This window comes from Eublepharis macularius, chromosome 1 (genome assembly GCF_028583425.1).
Source record: "Eublepharis macularius isolate TG4126 chromosome 1, MPM_Emac_v1.0, whole genome shotgun sequence".
NCBI classification, from domain to species: domain Eukaryota; kingdom Metazoa; phylum Chordata; class Lepidosauria; order Squamata; family Eublepharidae; genus Eublepharis; species Eublepharis macularius.
Window position 1 is genome coordinate 203,423,073 of NC_072790.1, and position 17,614 is coordinate 203,440,686.

Consider the following 17,614-nt stretch of genomic DNA (forward strand, 5'->3'; position numbering starts at 1 on the left):
CCTGCCAATTGCTTCCAATGATGAGAGCTTAAGCCTCATTTCTAGAGGTACTCTACAAATTGGAGTTTACTGGGGGGTCACTGCTGTGAAGGATTTAACCAGGAAGGCAATTCCAGGTTCTGTGGGTCCTAGGCAATCACAGTATCAGTGGGTTCCCTTGCTTTCACCTGCATGTTCACCCTGTGTACTCAAATCCCTACCCTAGGATGAGGATGCAGGGTAGCTGCTGCAAAGGTTGCCAACTCTAGAATTTTTTAAAAGTCCAGCAAAAAAGCTGCCTATTCACTTTAGATGTACAACTCTGGCATTTTCTTACATGTCTCCTGCTACCAAGCAAAAAACCATCTAAACATGCTTTTCCCTCACCCCACAACCACAGCACAACCCAGACTATGGCAATGCCACAATCAGAAAGTGGAAACTAATGACATGCATGCAAAGCAAGTAACTCAATAAAAATGGACCAAGGCACAGACTACAGGTGAAGTCAAACATGCAAACACATTGTAAGGAATCTGGAAGATTCCATTTTACAGATGGGAGAACACTGAGGCTGAAAAGCAAGCACAAAGGCCAGTGACTGAATTCTGGACAGAGAAATCGAAGTAGAAATTATAACCACCTGTTGCGGGGTTGTTGTTTTTTTTACTACTATTAATCCCCTTTCACAGCTTGGGAACACCGAGGCTGAGAAAACAAGTATTCCTCCATCTCTTGCCTTCATATAAATACATGCTGTGCTTGAGTCTAAGAATGTTTACTTAGAAATAAATCCCACTGGTTTTAATGGGTCTTTCTTCCAGTTAACTATAATTAGGGCGGCAATCTCGTGTTCTACACTAACTGAGGAATCTACCAATCAAAAGCTGCTCTATATTCAACTTTCTGTTGCGTTCCTTCCACAGTTTACCCTGCAACTGAAGAAGTGAGCTATGACTCAGAAAGCTCATACCCTATCACAAATTTTGTTAATCTTACAGGTGTTACTGGACTCTTGCTCTTTTTTTTACTGCTACAGCCAGACTAACATGGCTACCCACCTTGATCTGTTTTCAATTAATCACCTTTATATTGATTCCAATAATCTCTACAGAACCGGATTGGTAGGCATACTGAATTGGCACTAGAGATTTGGGGGGGCTACTAGAAAAGGGTTGCAAATATTTGCCAAGTTCATCAACTTTGGGGAGATAACTTGCAAGAATGAAAAGGGTGCTTCACAAGGCTTTGGCTGAGAGAGGCAGGTGTGGTTAGGCGGGGTGGCTCCTGAGAAGAGGGAAGTGGCAATTTCTGTGCTAGTAGCAAATGGCCAGGTGGGATGGGATGGCTGCTGGATGGGGGGGGGGGGGTGTAACTGCAGTGCTGGGCTCAGGCCAGACAAAAAGAGAAAGCAATCAGTGATGGGTTGCTTGGCTGTACATGGGCCCCAAAAGATGCCCACTCTTTCTGACTGGAGACACTCAGCCTGAATTTAACTACATCTGATTAATGAAGGGGCCAGAGCTCAGTGATGGGAGCACATGCTTTACATGCAGAAGATCCCCAGATCATCACTGGTATTGCCAGTTAAAGTGTTCTTGGGTAGAAGGAGTGGGAAAGACCCAGGCTTGAGAGCAGGGGGAACTACTGGCACTCAGCGCTGATGGTACTGGGCTAGGTAGACAAACAGTCTGAATCTGTTTCAGGCAATTTCTTCTGTTGATACGCTCACAGGCTGTGCCCATAATATAAACATAACAATTTGCATAGGCATGGCTCAAGCTGTGCTACATTTAGGGTCAAATATTCCTGCTGAAATTTTAATTGTCACTTAGGACTAGAGATGGGCGAGAACCACAAAAAACCCAAACCATGAGGTTTGTGGTTCATGGGTTTTCATGAACCAGGAACCACAAACTGGGGCAAGTTTATGAACCAGTTCGTGGGGTTTAAATGCCCCTTTCCGGCTGCTTAGCAGCAGCAGGGAAAGGGTCATTTGACAGTTTAAAAGAACCTTTCCTGCCTTGCAAGCGGCAGGGCCCTTTAAAAACTGCCCAAACCCCAGCCCCTACCCCCCACCCTTACCTTGCCCTGTGGGCCCGTGGCGTCCTTCCCCTCCTCCCGCAAGGGGCGGGAAGGCCACATGGGCCCACAGGGCAGTGGAGGAGGCCAAAAATGGCCTCGGTGGCCATTTGAGGGGCAGGAAGGCCAATTTCGGCCTCCTCCGCCGTCCTGCGGGCCCACACAACCTTCCCACCCCTTGCAGAAGGAGGGGGAGGACAACGCGGGCCTGCAGGGCAAGGTAAGTGTAGGGCTCGGACTGGAGTTTGGCTTGCAAGCAGCAGGTCCCTTTAAACTATCAGCTGGTGGGTTCATGGAAGTTCATGGAAACGAACTTCCACGAACCACTGCTTCGCAAACCACAAACTGGCCTGGTTCGCGCAGTTTTTTGGGTTGTAATTTGATTCATGCCCATCTCTACTTAGGACCCTTGCAGCCATATGTGTTACATGCATTTTAAAATTTGTTTTAATGTTTTGACTGCTTGCAGCCTTAACTGAGTTGAAAGGTGGCATAAAAATGTTTAAATAAATACAATGCATTGACAGCTGCTTAATCCTTAGCCAATGATTTTGTCAATTCACACAAAAAGGTAGTTTGGTACCAAGTTAAGTCTCTTTTCCACTTGGGCTTTTTCTTTTGTTTTGTACAACCTGCATTTCAGGGAGTTACCAGAGACTTAAAACACATTTCAAGAGGACATTTTATAATGGTAGAGAACAAGTAAAACTCTTACTAAATGGATCTAGTCGGGGGAAACTCTAATTTTTTCTGGCAGACAGCATTTTTAGTATCTGAGATATTGAGGATTGGCTATAAATTTACCAGTGGTTACGCAAGTATGTTATCAGACACCATGATGAGCTGCAAACCATGATGATCTACAATAACTGACAATGTGCACAATCCTCGTAAGAGAAGTCCCCAACTTGGGATCCACATTTTCCCTTCTACTGCAAGAGGCCCACAGAGAGTCGGGCTCTATGCATTCTATTGTGCTCTCTCACAGTGAAAGATAAAAGTAACAGTTAGCCTGCCTACAGAGACAAAAGGTAAGGTGTGTTTATGTAAAGAGCTTGCTTGTTCGTTCAAGAAGAATGCTACTTGGCCACCAAGAACCAATGGTCCAGATTGATTTGGGGATATATAGACGAGTCACCTGCACAGCCTCTGTCTCCATCGTTTTCTTCAACAGCTGTATGTCCTCTGCAGTGGGGGTCTCCGTCTCCATGCAATAAACAGGAGGCAAAGGTGGGGGTGCGCAATACATGGGATACTGCAGGAACATGGCACACAGAAAAATGGGAATGCAAGCTCAGCAACTCAAATGTTTAAAACACACACATACAGATAGATCTCAAGGTAAGTCTGATACAACATTGACATACCCCTTGCAATTTAAGGTTTCTTTCTATGAAATAACTCATATGTATCTGTGAAATGAAATGGGCTTAATCTTCTTATATCTTGAAAGCAATAAATGACCATAAAAGGGAAACAACATAGGCCTCTCCCCTCTCAATCTGTGCCACTTAATATATCACACGTTCTCTTACAATTAAGAGATTGTTTGTTCTTTGGGTTTTGTGTGTTGCTTCATTTAAATGAAAGTGAGGTATGTCCAAGGTACTGGGGGATAATGACCTCTAAACATCCCAAACGTGCTGAAAACACTAATATCACAATAACTTTATGCTGATGCAGCTGCCCAGAGAAGGAATTGTTAGCCATTTGGGGGCACTATTATACCACTTCATGAGCACACTGTCTAATTTTATTCTATTCGGTTCCATTCCTGTGGTCCTAGAGAAAACAGTCCAAGGGTTACAACTCATGAGAGCCATATGGAGGAACAGTTGCTCAGGGGAGGGGGGCAATGAGGAGGAACAAGGAGTTATAATAGCTCCTCCTCCCTGTTTTACATGAACAGCTGAGAGAAGGGGCAATTTCAGCCCCTTGTTTTTCCTTCCTCCAGCCTGTTAACCCTCATGGCTATTCCTTTGCATGGATCTTGCTGCCCCAAGAGTGAGCTTGATTGAATGTGGGTCCAATTACAAAAGTGGTTTTTAAAAGAATAAGAGGGTTAAAACTAAGCAGCACATAGGTGTGCACTTACTATTTCATGCACTGCCTAAAGCATGTATTTTGCTACACTGCCAAGGATTGCCTTTCATATCACCCTGATAGCAGACAAGGAGAAGAGCCCTTTCCATGGTACCCCAGCAGTATGGGCGCTGCTTATAAATAAGTCCTTATTTAGAAGCTGAGAAAATTAATACATAATGCTATGTACCAACCACTTTTTCTGTTTCAGGGTCTGAGTATAACCTTCAATGACAACAAGTTACCAAGCTATGAAGCAGCTATCTAGCGACTGTATTACAAGACAGTAATAGGGCTGTGCGCTTCGGGTTTTGCTTTGGGTAAAGTTACCCGAAGCAACCCGATTCGGAATGCTTCGGTATTCCAGAAATGCTTTGGAAAGTTTCGGGGCTTGTTTAAAGGGCCTTGCCGCTGCTTGGGGCCCTTTAAACATTAACCCCCCACCTCCCCTGCCACCTACCTTGCGGTGGCTCCAGGCCAGCTCCTCTGCCACTGCCGCACTGCTGCTCGAGCCTACGGGGTGGTGGGGAAGGCCGGAGCCGCCTCCTCCGGCCCTTCCTGCCCCTCAAATAGCAGCGGCGTGCCAGTGCCATGGTGGCCATTTGAGGGGCAGGAAGGGCCAGAGGAGGCGGAGAAAGCCCTTCTTGCCCCTCAAATGGCTGCCGCGGCGCCGGCACACCGCAGCCATTTGAGGGGCAGGAAGGGCCGGAGGCGGCGGCTCTGGCCTTCCCTACCACCCCGCAGGTTCGGGCGGCAGTGCAGCGGTGGAGGAGCTGGCTGGCTCCAGATCACGCAGCCTTGTGCTGCCGCTGCCACCACCGCCCAGCTGATAACCCAGGTAAGTGGGTGGGGGTTGGAGGGATCTCTCCAGGGTTGGGTGGGGGGTGGAGGGGTCTCCCGGGGGTGGGGGGGGTCTCCCTTGGGGGGGGGTGGGGGGTGGAGGGGTTGCCCCAGGGAGAGTGGGTGGTGGTGCTGGGGAGTTCCCCCCTCGCTTCAGTATGCTCCGAATCTTCACGGAGCATACCGAAGCGATTCCCAAACCCCGAATCCAAAGCGGCTTGCCACTTCGGATTTTGGGGTATTCCAAATTGGAATACCGAATCTATCCACCCTTGCACAGCCCTAGTCAGCAATCACAAATACAAGTAATATACTTAGATTATACTTTGCTGAGATGGGAGAATCAAATAAATTGGGTTTTAGCAAATATTTTTACATACATTATTTATTGGGTCCAACACTTGATAATTTCCATGTTACTGAAGGGGAAAATTGAAGCTGACAGCAACTCATCTAGGGCCGTGCAGTGAAGCCATGGTTCAGTAGCAATTTAAAGAAGGGTCAATCCCAGTTCAATATTACCCACTGGCTCCAAAACATTTCCCAGGCTTGTCACCTAAGGAAGCAGGAGTGTGGTACTGCTTGAAAACAATCTGACATTTGTTCAAGATAATCATTACCTGTGGGTTTTGGCGGGCTAGTTCTTCAATCTTGTGCCACATTTCTTCTCGCTCCTTCAATCTGAATCGCCCTCTGGAGAGAGAAAGGACATTTTTTTAGACTTTCTAAACCATCTGATCTCTAGGTATCAAGCCAATGTAGAGCATTTTAATTGTTTATTATTGAAATAATTATACCCTGCCTTTTCCATAACTCGAGATGGCTTACAACTCCAAATTCAAATACATACAAAATAAATAAAATCCCAAATAACCCCCTTTTTAAAAAGCCTGCCTTAATACCTTAAGTAGCTTAAAAAGCAATTATTTTAAAAAACAATCCTAATTATCCGTCTTCTCACACAACATACCCCTCACCTTATCCAAGTTTCTTAGCTCATGCCCTCTTCACACATACACCTTTTAACCCTTTATCCTCCCTTCCTCTTAACCTCATTTACAGTCCAGCCCCACAGAACTCTGTGTGCCAAGGCTTTGTAGTACTCTACAGGTTAAGTCTCCCTGTGCATAAAATGCAGAACTTTAGAGAACGAGTCATGCCAGCCACAGTTAGGCTCTCAAATACCAGTGCTTCTAAAAAGGGACTAAGCAGGCCTGGCTTTCAAGAAGGCAAGGAGCATGGCTTACCCACAATGTCTTTAACAGCTCCTTTCATATTCTAATGATCCTGCATTTCCACAGATAGTAAAGTCAAAACTTTTTAACCATCACTACACTGTTAAAATTTCTCAGTTGCTTAGGTTTGAAGCTCCTTCCTCCTCACGTTGTTTCAGTTCTAATTTCCTCCTCCAAGGCAACAACTTGTTTCTGGAGAGTCTTAGCTCGAATGGCACAGCCTCCTCATCCCTGTTAATCACTACCAAGAAAGAAGGCCAGGACATGCCAAGGAGTAGCAGATGTGTTGGCAGACACCACCAGCTGGAATACTCACTTCTGCTTCTCTGCCTTGTATTGCTGTGTGCAGTCATCAAAAAGCTTTTGATTCATCTCCATGAACAACTTCAGCGCATTGTAGATTAACCCATGGATTGTCCTGCAAAGAGGAAAAAGTAGAAGAGAATCAATTCGAGTGACTCTACAAGCACTTGGATATTGGAGAAAGGAGAAAAAGGAAGAGATTTCAACAGCCAACATCATGGTCCCATGACCCGATATGAAAGGAAACAAGATTTAAGAACAGTTTCAAGCGCCAGAAAACTCACCTTTGTATTGCCCTGTAAATCTAGCAGTCTGATTGAGAAGCCTAATGCCTATTATCCTACTTTTCACTCAAAGAAATCAGAACGGTGGACATGTGCCCCCTCCTATTTTATCCACAATGATCTTGCAAGTTAAAGTAGGCTGCAAGAGTGCGACTGGCCCATGATAACCCGTTTCATGGATAAGTGGGGGATCTGAAGCCAGATTTCCCCAGTCCTAGCCCAACACTCTAACCACTACCCCACACAAGCTCTGTCGCTCAGTTTTTCCGTATATATTTGCATACTTCTAGTAGTCTCTGAACTTCACTATCCAAGCTATTCTCCTTTCTCACCACCAAGAAAGAGCATTGCTAACAACTAAACATGCCACTGTCATCTGCGGAGCATATTCTATACCCCACAGTGGAATTGAAAATCTCAGCTTTCTCCTTTGTACATTTCTTCATGTTTAAATACAATACAGAAATGACCATACTTGTTCCAATGACTCTTGGAATTCTTGTAGAGCGCTGGGAACATGATGGGGAGAATTTTGGCCGCATTGTCACTGATCAAACTCATGATGTATTCATTGTTCCAATAATACAATGCCCTTTCTGCCACCTGTATAAATAAAGAAAAATAGACAATTAAAATAACCATATCTAACAAAAGAAGGACTGATCTCAGTTTTAGTTGTTTGGGGGTGGGATTGCTTTGTGTATGTGAACCTGACAATACTAGGCACAAGATCCCTGTGCTTCAGCAAGGCTTTACATCCAATTCTGTACAAATCAGAGCAGCCACCCTCTCTATTTCTGTTGACAGAAGGGATTTCCATCAGCGGAGCAGGATTTCCTTGTGTTCCTCCTCCTGCAGCAGTCCAAAATGCCAATTTGTACCACAAGTAATTAGACAAGTGGTTACTTACAACCTTGACCTTTGCTGTAAGTTTATAACTATCCCCAAATACCTCTTCCTTTGTACCATTGTTAGATGACATCCTGATCAGCAAGATATATTTTATAACTTTGCAGAGCTGCCTATTTTACGTACTGATATGCTTGCAAATGCTGCATGTGAACAGAATATAAAGCCACTTTCCTGTTTCTTGAACCTACCTGGAAGTGTGGACTGGAGACACACTTGGCCAGCTGCCTGAAGAGAGGTTCCATAACCTTCACAAACTCAGAAGGCTCAATGACATCCAGAATTTCTTCCAATTCATTCAGAAACATAACTTCCTTAGGACTGTGTGTTTTGGGCCAGAACTTCAGCAAGCCCATAATTACCTGAACAGATCAAGAAAGCAATTTTATGGAATAGAAGAGAAATGAAGCAGGTACCTCCTATTTATTACATGCATATTTTGCCTTTCTTCCATTGCAACTTGAGGTGGTGGGTTGGTTGTTCTTGGATGCTCTTATATCCTGGCATCAACACGATCCAGCTTTGTAAGCTTCAAGCAAGGCTGCTGCATCATGCATCCTCAGACTATGCTTGGGCCCTCATCTAAAGTTGACAGACCTCAGCACAAAGGGAGGCGACTCCGGACACATGTGCCATACAGCAGCATGCCAGACCATTCTGCTGAGTACATGGGGTTGCTTGTCTGCCAAAGGGATCCAAGGGAGCCCCTCAGGCATTCGCAGCTTGCTGGGATTCAGTGCTCCCACTGATCCTGGCTAAGTACAACCTTGCATTTCCTGTTCCTTTGCTGGCATACCAAATTTTCATAGGTAGATATTGTGGAGGAAGGTAGCACTTGGATCAAAAAGGTTGCCTAACCTATGTCTATAAACTCTGAAAAAAGTGCTGTACATAAACTAGGTAACTGTAGAACAGCTTTCACATTTTTTTTAAAGTGTGCCACTGCTTTCTTAACAGACTATTCAATCTCGTTTTTCCTTGAGCTCTGATTTCTTTCTAGCTATATTTAACAGTACTCAGCATTTATATAGTTCTTTAGAGTTTTCCACATGTGTGCTATACACTATAATAATCACAACAACTTTTTAAGAGAGTTCAATATTACTGTCTCCATATTGGGGGGAGGGTGCTGAGGATAGCCTAGGTAAGCCTGATCTCATCAGATCTCAGAAGCTAAACAGGGTCTGTCTTGGTTAGTAATTGTATGGGAGACCTCCAACAAAGACCAGGGTTACAGAGCCAGGTAATGGTAAACCACCTCTGTTAGTCTCTTGCCATGAAAACCCTCCAGGGATCACCATAAGTCTGTGAGAGCACACTCTACCACCACCGTATCAGTATAATGCCATTGACTTTTGCTTCTGTTTATACACTGATTTACACCAGTAAAGAGTCAAGCACCCTCCCCCCACCCCCCAAGAGACAGCATCTTGCCTAAAGTCTTGTGGCAAAGCCATGGTTGTAGCAAGATTTGAAATGGAAACTTCTGGTTCACAGAACATACCAATATTCAACACCTAAACAGCTTTCTTACATTTAAACTAATGCTATGCAGTCTTCTTCTTCGCCATCCTGCCGCATTTCCCCTTTTCCTTCGAGTATTAATAATATCCAACAGGACTGACATATTATTAGGGTGGCAGAATGAAATAAAATGTAAAGGTAATTTGCACCATGTGACTTATAATTAGTGCAGCATGTAAGTTTCCTACATGTAGAATCTAACTTGGTGGGGGGGGGGGGGACAGTAGCTTCTCTGCTTTTATGCCTTTCACTGTATTCAACAAATATGTAACAGAGTAGCTTTTACAGCAACAATAACAAGAAGGCTGTAACCTGACAAGGGAACAGGACTTTAACAGGGTTCGTTCAGACATAACACCAAACCATTGTTCAGTGCTACATGAACAAGCCCAGTGCTCACATGCTCTCTGCTCCCCTGGCATGCTCTGCGGGGACTTCTGCTTTATTGCATTCCATCGTTTGCCATTACATCCAAACTGTCAAACTATGATTTGTACTTCCCTTCCAAATCAGTTTCAAATGGTGATCTCCTGTCATTGTTTGGAAGAGGAGTGCAAGCCACACTTTGTAGATCTGGATACAGTAGCAAACTATGGTGCAGTAGTTTGAGTGATAGACTGGTCACTATGGGATTGGGGAGATACAGATGCAAATCACTGGTCACTATGGGATTGGGGAGATACAGATGCAAATCTCCACTCAGCCATGAAGCTCACTGGGTGACCTTGGGCCAGTCACATTCTCTAAGATTAACCTACCACAGAGGATTCTTGTGAAGAAAAAACGGGGAGTGGGAACCATGTAGGCCATCCTTGGAGGAAGGGCAAATTAAAATATGAAGATCTAAGAGCAGAAGCTGTTCGCTGACTCAGAGCTTAAGCTAGACAATGAATATGCATCAGTGTATTTTTTTTTACAACTACAAGCTTTAAAATCTATGCAAGTCAGCATTTTAGAATCAACTGTAACTTCAGTTGATCAACTGGTGAAGACCATTTTTAATTAGCCGGCGTTAGAATTCAAGACGCTCTTCTTCCTTTATTTTGAGGATCTCTTACTTCAGGTGAGCTACTGTAATAGTAAATAGAAGCTAGAAAAAAATATGAAGATAGTCTTCTAGTAATCACTGGTAGGTTTTGTTTATAGAGGGCTCTCATTCTTCAGGACTTCAAAAAGGAAGCTACAACAACCATTTGGTAATACACATTTCTCGAATTGATTACATTTAAATAAATTACTTATTCAGTTACAAGGAAGAGAAACATTCAACTAAATATTCTGTAACAGGTCACTCCTCCATTATTTCCCATCTATGTTTATATCATCTTCTATAAGGAGGTAAACTTTGCACTACATGGAAGAGGAAACTGCTGTAGCTTGTTGCTTTGTCTTGATAGTCAGCATTGCTGCAGTGTGGCACATTCACATGAAGCAAACTTAATAATGTAAAAACTGCCAGACTATTGCATTAATTTTAAGGCAAAGCCGGCTTTAGCCACACAAGCTCATCCAATAACCTGTTTCCATTCTGTCTTCTTGAGCTCTCAATGACTTGTGCTGGTTTAGCTTTCAAACAGCCCTAACAACATACAAATCCTGTAATCTGCTGGTCTTATTACCCTGTTTAACAGCACTAATTGAAGTATCTTTTTACCTAAGCTTCTATGCTTTCACAGGAGCGTGCCAAGAATCTTCTGCATTGAAGTGGCCTGGTTTTGTCAAGGCAGCAGTGCTATTAAATGGCTTATGAAGTTAATGAGAGCCACTTGCACAGGATTTCAACAAATTATGGGAGCATGTCCCTGTCACCAGAAAGGACTGACAGGGCTATTTGGAAGAGCGCCACCATGAAGAACAAGGAGAGAACAGATGAGAACCACTTGCATGGTCTGGCTTTCTGTTTTCTGCCCACACATCAAAATTAATGATAATTTCTGTATTTTGAGAAGCAGGGTGGTTGTGTGCCAGAGTTCAAAAGCATGAAGTGCATACTACTAGCCTTGTAATGTGCTTACTTTGGGGCGAATTTCATATCCTCCTAATAGTACCTATAACAGCAGAGTAACGTTTGAGGGAACAGTAATGAATAAAGTGTCACTCGGGGGGTGGGTGGGGGGAATGGATTACAGGTTTTCATCTTGCTGCACAATAAAGCTTATGAATGCTGCAAACACAATGATGAGAACATCTGTCATATGCTTTCTCATGGCAACCATGCATTCCCCATACACCTTGTCAGTGGCACAGGTGCCCTGTAAAAATGACACCAGCACAGTGGGAACAGTTTCCCCATGGCTTCTGTCCACACCATCAGTCAGGACAGCAGCTGCAAGTTCCCCATGAGGACGCCATTCTGAAGAACCGCAGGATTCCAGCCTTCTTCTTCATGCTTTTTTCCCCAGCTTGAAATGGCCCTGAGGGGTGTTATGTCCCAAAGGGGAGAGGTCCTGCATGTGCAAGTATTCAGTGCAAGTGTAGCCCGATGGGGCAAGTAGCACCCCCCCCCCCAAGGTTATTTCAGGTCACGAAAACTGTGTAGGAGGGAATGCTGAAGCCCCTTCTCTCCCTGGTCCTTATCTACCTGGCCCTTGTGTTGATTCAAAATTGACTTCCTATGAAAAACCTGCTGCAAGTAATGGTGGTGATCATGTGGTACATGTAACAGCTAGTTTGGGCCCCAGTTACAGACCTTTAAACACTGCTCTAGCCCCATGGGGTAAACTGATGGAAAAAGTACTACTATCACCCAACTAGGGCACAGTCTCAAGAAAGAGCATCTCGCCCCAATAAACTTAGCTGCCTGAGAATAACCATCTGGTGATAAGTCTCCACATGAACCAATTCCAAGCCCATCTGGATCACCCCTGCAGAAAAGGCTAATGTTAACCAAGGACTGAGCAGCTCTTGACTTGCCAGAGGACTTGTACATGTTTGCAGAACCCAGTGCTAATGATTTTATAAGTCCATCGCTACCTTACTCTCGTAGACCCTAAAGCTGGATCCAGAAACTTCATGGTCTGAGATGGGGACCCAACCTAGTGGGCTGCTATCACAGAATGGCCCTTGCAACTGGCAGGCAGTATGAAGTCCCTAGACTAGCCAGATCCAGATCAGCTTTTGTTGGATCAATCAAGTGCTGCCTTCTGCTTGCTGCACATCAGGATCAAGTTTGTGCTACTGACTTCAGGAACCAATCGGAGATCAAACTCTCCAGGTCTAAATTAAGGCCTCCGGCCTGAACATATTCTAGTACAAAATCAAGATACATTTGCCACTATATCAGTATATAATATGTGATGGTTAACAACTATGTAGAAGAGATGAACCCCTTGAAGAAGTAATCCCAGTGATGGATGATCATGAAGGAACACTTACTGGTTCAGTCAGGCTGCTGTCTTTTTCCAGAAACTGCACAACACAATATGCCAACTGCAGGAAGAACATAACACAGTCAGAATTTTCAGGTTCTGGTACCCTGCTGATTGGCCACTGTGAGACAGGATGCTAGACTAGATGGCCACTGGTCTGATCCAGCAGGGCCGACGTCCTCTCCTGTGGTCTGGGCCAACTAATGGTGGTGCCTTCCTTTGGAGCAAGGAGCCTTTCCTGGATGCAAAAGGCTCCCGCCCTTGCCTCGTGGAAGGCTTCTGACACTGTGGGAAGGCACTGCCATTAGCAGAATGGGCTAGCGGGAATCTAACCCCTAGGTGCAAGTCATCATTACTGTTCTCCGAAGTCACTGTAGACAACTATGTAGCAACAACCATTTTTTTAAAGTCTTTAACAAGAAAGGGCTGACGTTTAAGCCAGCAATGTCCACACACTAATTCAAGTGTGAATCTGGCAAGTTAACAAGAAAGCATGGGAGATCATGCTAGACACACCAAAAGCAAGTACTACAGACAGAGCTCCAATTGAACCTAGCATGGAACCTTACTGTTTGAAATACTCAGAAGCAGCACTTTCAAGAGCAAATCCAAGTAAACAGGGCCAAATTGGTTTGCCAATCCTGGACACACAGTAAGTTTGATATGTTCACTAAATGAACCCCTTACCTGTGGGTGGTAGACACTCAGAGATTTCACTTTGTGTAATGGTAATAAAACCCGGATGAGGAACATCTTGTGCTCTTCCTTCAGAGGTAAAGCAAATCCATTGATTATACTGAGGAGAAGGAAGAGAACTGATAAACATCCATAATTCCCAGATTGTACATATAAGCATGAAGCAGGAACAAATCTGTTCCTAAGCCCCTGTTGGTATTGCCCCCATCAGGAAATCCTGCAGGAAACATCTGCAGAGCTCCCAGGGACTCATTCTTGCCATCTGTAGCATATTTTCTTGGAAGAAACTTAGTAGCCTTTTGGGGGGGGGCCGAATGGAAATCCCGTATAACTGCCTGAGCAATAATCACCCATCCGTGTCAAGGAAATTTCTACAAAAAATGGGAAGAGTACAGATGCTCTTACCTGCCTAAAATCTCTAGCAGCTCTGCAATTCCATTATGGTGCTCTGTCTCATAGATAAACCTGATTAGAGAGAAGTCAGTGTCAAGCACAGAATGCGGGCTCCTGAAATTCCGATTCCCTGTGGACATGTGCTCTAATATAGTAAGAAGCAAAAAAAAAAAAGAGAGCTCATATCCTATTCCAGGGAAGTGTTGGGGGTACTAAATAAATCTAGATATTTCTAAGAGGGATTCAGTTATTACCAGGGAAAGGGGAAAGACATTGGGACAGGTCATCCAGAGAATTACCACCAATATGCAGATGTGGATATATCATGAAAAAGTTCCTGGAGGCAGTTTTGGAATGGATGAGGGCTAACAAACTGAAACTTCATCCAACAAAATGGAGGTGATACTAGTGGGGGATGGTTTGAACCAGGAAGTGGCATCTCTCTTTTTCTGGATGGGGTTGCACTCCCACTAAAGGAGCAGGTTCGTAACTTGGGAGTGCTCCTGGACATGGGCCTTCTGTTAGATAACAGATGGCAACAGCAGCCAGCAGTGCCTATCACCAGCTTCGGCTAGTGAGCAAGCTGCAGCCCTTCCTTGGCAGGAAGGGCCAAGGAAGATCACTGTGGTGCATGCCCTGGTAATATCCAGATTAGATTACTACAATGCACTCTATATGAGACTTCCCTTGAAGACTGTCTGGAAGCTACAGCTGGTACGGAAAACTGAGGCTAGAATGCTGAGTGGACTGGGTTGTAGGGACCATATCACTCTAGTCTTTTTCTACCTTCATTAGCTCTCCGTTTGCTATTGACCCCAGTTTAAGGTGCTGGTACTGACCTTTAAAGCCTTATATGGCTTTGGCCAGTATATCTTAAAGACTGCCTTCTTCCATATGAACCTACCTATCCATTCCAGTCATCTTTAGAGGCCCTGCTTTGGGTGCCCCATCTGAAGCTAAATGGGTAGCAAACCAAGAAAAGGCCTTCTTGGTCATGGTGCCCAAACTATGGAACTCGTTCCCCAGAGATATTCATTTGTCTCCCTCTATCATTGCCAGCAGAAGAAGCCTTTTCTGTTTGTTTGGCATACCGACAATAACTGTTATTGGCCCTCCTCTGTGATTGTGGTGTTATATGTATTTAATTATTTTATATATAATTTATTTTAAATGCCAAAATATTTTAATGTTTGCCACCTTGGGAACTGTATTTGGATGGAAAGGCAGCATAGAAATGTTTTAAATAAATGGATAAATAAAATTTAAATAAAGAAGGCAGGGGAATTCTGCAGGGCTCTTAACCAATGCAACCAGACTTCTAGGAGTCCTGCTTTTGACCTGGTACTATCCATACACTTCCACCTTCCTCTCCGTAATACATGTGTCTTTGCAAAATGTGAAACACAGATTGCCCACACTGCCCTGTTTGATGATTCCTCATGAATTAGGAAGAAATATTATAAAGGGAAGAGGCTACCATCTTTGTAATCTCAAAACTTTGTATACAGGAAGGGCCAGGGAGTCTTTTACAGGAGGTCGTTCGATTACTCCTCAAGACCATCTACTCGTCTGGCTTTCTCTTCTGTGTCCAATAGGGGACATTTTGACAAATAAACCACAAGGAAACCGGACAGTAAAGCAATTGCTGTTCATTCTTGGCTTTTAGGGAATGCTTTGGAAATATCATACTTCAAGATTACATTCCCTGATTTCCCTTAACGATGGCCGCGCCTTTGATGACCATTAATTCACTACAAGGCTAAATGGGTCTGCAAGGAAAATTAATCAAGCCCCTTTAGCCAGGATAGGATCTTCTAAGTGCAAGTACTCACAATGGATTCACCATTATGTGTAAATGGTATTACCTGTAAAATATATTGTTGATCTGCCGCCTTATATATGCTCGGAGGCCCAAGAACTTCCCATAAATCCTATGCAAAATGGTCTTCAGAAAGTCTCGCTCTCTAGGATCTTCACTGTCAAACAGGTCCAGCAACTGTACAAGGAGGAATTAAGCCAGACATTTCCATCAAGGGTGCATCCAAGAGACAGTTTTCTCTTCATGTTTATTTATTCAGTTACAAAATACACACACTGCTTTTCATCAAGATTTCCAAGCACATTCAAAAATCATATGTTGTACGGGGAAAAACACAGTGAAAAGATTAAAGCAGAACAACAGAAGGTCAACCGAAAATCAGTGATATGAATGATAAATCTTACCTGCCAAAGATCTGAAAAAAATACATGCTACATGTTTGCAAAAAGTCAGCAAAGAGGACACCAAAGTATTGCTCACAAGAGGGAATTTCAAAGTTCTGGAGTAAATGTCTAGAATGCCCTGCTTCTTATATAGGCCAATTTGCCTCTATAGGAAAGCAAGGATTCTTAGTTTTGTGCTAGTTCATTTAACAACAACGGTGGGCGGCAGATGGAGGAGGTCAGGAAGGCTTTCACACTTCTATCATTTCACAGAATGTGCAAAACAGAAATGATCATGAGGACATTTTAATAACTGGCACTGTAGTAGAATGCAACAGTTCAGGCATCTGACGAAGAGAACTTGATTCTCGAAAGCTTATGCTACAATAAAATTGGTTAGTCTTAAAGGTGCTACTGGACTCTTTTTGATTTTGCTACCACAGACTAACACGGCTAACTCCTCTACAGTTCAGGAGGCTGTTTTTATAATGGAATAGGATTGTAGTCTATTGTAATGTTTACGTTTATTGTAGGAGTTTTCTTGTTTTTACTACATTGTCTTCTACCTTTGTAATCCACCTTTTGCATTGTTTATGGTATAGCTTGCTTTAGTCAGTTTGTTGTTCACACAGCTTTCTAATTCTGTAATCCTAGTCCTATTGCATTGCTCATTGGATGGTCTTATGCTGTTTGACTGCATTGGTTTTATGTTCCTTAATCCTCCTTGATTCTCAGTGAGAAAGACAGGATATAAAGTAAACAAAATAAAAACAAAAAGAAAGCATGTGAGCCCATGAGACTTTGTATGTCAGCTATTTGTTAAAATGAATTTTAAAAGTAATAGAACAGGTATAATCAAGAAGCAAGGTGCACTAAGCCTCTCTAACAATGTTACTTTTCACTCCACAGATCTTACAGGTTCTCAGGGGAGCTTTGGACTTGCTTTTCAAAAAGCTCATCCATTATGACCTTTTTCAACTACAGTGTAAAGTGGGAAGTGTGTGTGTGGGGGGGGGGTGTCCCCAGACAGAATCTTTCAATGCTCAAATTTCAAAAAAGCCCATGGCTAAGTCAAGATAAAATGAAGCTACTTACCGACAATACAAACTTCTGGTCAATATACTTCTTGGCTACATTTGGTTGGAAGTCTGGTGATTCCAGGAATCTCAGGAAAAATTCATACACCAACTAAGGAAGGAAAAGGAAAAGGCAAAAAAAAAGGATTCTGATGTAAGTACAAGAAAATTATAGCTGTCATATATGCAGTTCCTAACTGATAGTGATGCCATTTTGCCAAGGCACACAACTATGCAGCGGACCTGATTTTGGCTCTCAAATCAATAATCTTACAACTACAAGCATTAAGCCATTTCTACTGACGGGTGGTTCTGATCTGTCCAGCAGAAGCTCTGGATTGTGTTTTGTAGCACAAAAGTTAACTGTGCTTGCTGAAAACTTATGACCACGCATTGCTTATCAAGCAGCATGAAACATCTGTTTCTCAGACATCTATCTAAAATGATATGGGTGATTGCTTGGGAAGATGTGAGCTCTTCCTTGCTCAAGCTCTAAAGTGGGGCCAATCACCAACCCCTCCACTTGGTGTTACATAGATGTGTGTTTCCCTCAGTTCACAGTATGGGCATTTTTCTAAGCCACGGACATGTTTTTGTTCCTCAAAGTCAATCATTAGAGGCCAGAAATCATGCCACTGGCC

At 43.5% G+C, this 17,614-nt stretch overlaps 1 protein-coding gene across 1 annotated transcript in view; it reads right to left on the reverse strand.

The window, feature by feature from the left end:
* The window catches only part of PPP2R5D (protein phosphatase 2 regulatory subunit B'delta), a 45,328-nt gene that overhangs the window by 3,133 nt on the left and 24,581 nt on the right, over positions 1 to 17,614 (reverse strand). The window contains exons 6-15 of the mRNA XM_054984430.1: positions 16,993 to 17,085; positions 15,561 to 15,691; positions 13,708 to 13,767; positions 13,294 to 13,402; positions 12,614 to 12,667; positions 7,906 to 8,076; positions 7,281 to 7,408; positions 6,535 to 6,636; positions 5,604 to 5,676; positions 3,200 to 3,316 (exon numbers count right to left, since the gene is read on the reverse strand). Of these exons, the coding sequence (XP_054840405.1) occupies positions 3,200 to 3,316; positions 5,604 to 5,676; positions 6,535 to 6,636; positions 7,281 to 7,408; positions 7,906 to 8,076; positions 12,614 to 12,667; positions 13,294 to 13,402; positions 13,708 to 13,767; positions 15,561 to 15,691; positions 16,993 to 17,085 (1,038 nt within the window). The remainder of the gene's footprint in view (positions 1 to 3,199; positions 3,317 to 5,603; positions 5,677 to 6,534; positions 6,637 to 7,280; positions 7,409 to 7,905; positions 8,077 to 12,613; positions 12,668 to 13,293; positions 13,403 to 13,707; positions 13,768 to 15,560; positions 15,692 to 16,992; positions 17,086 to 17,614) is intronic.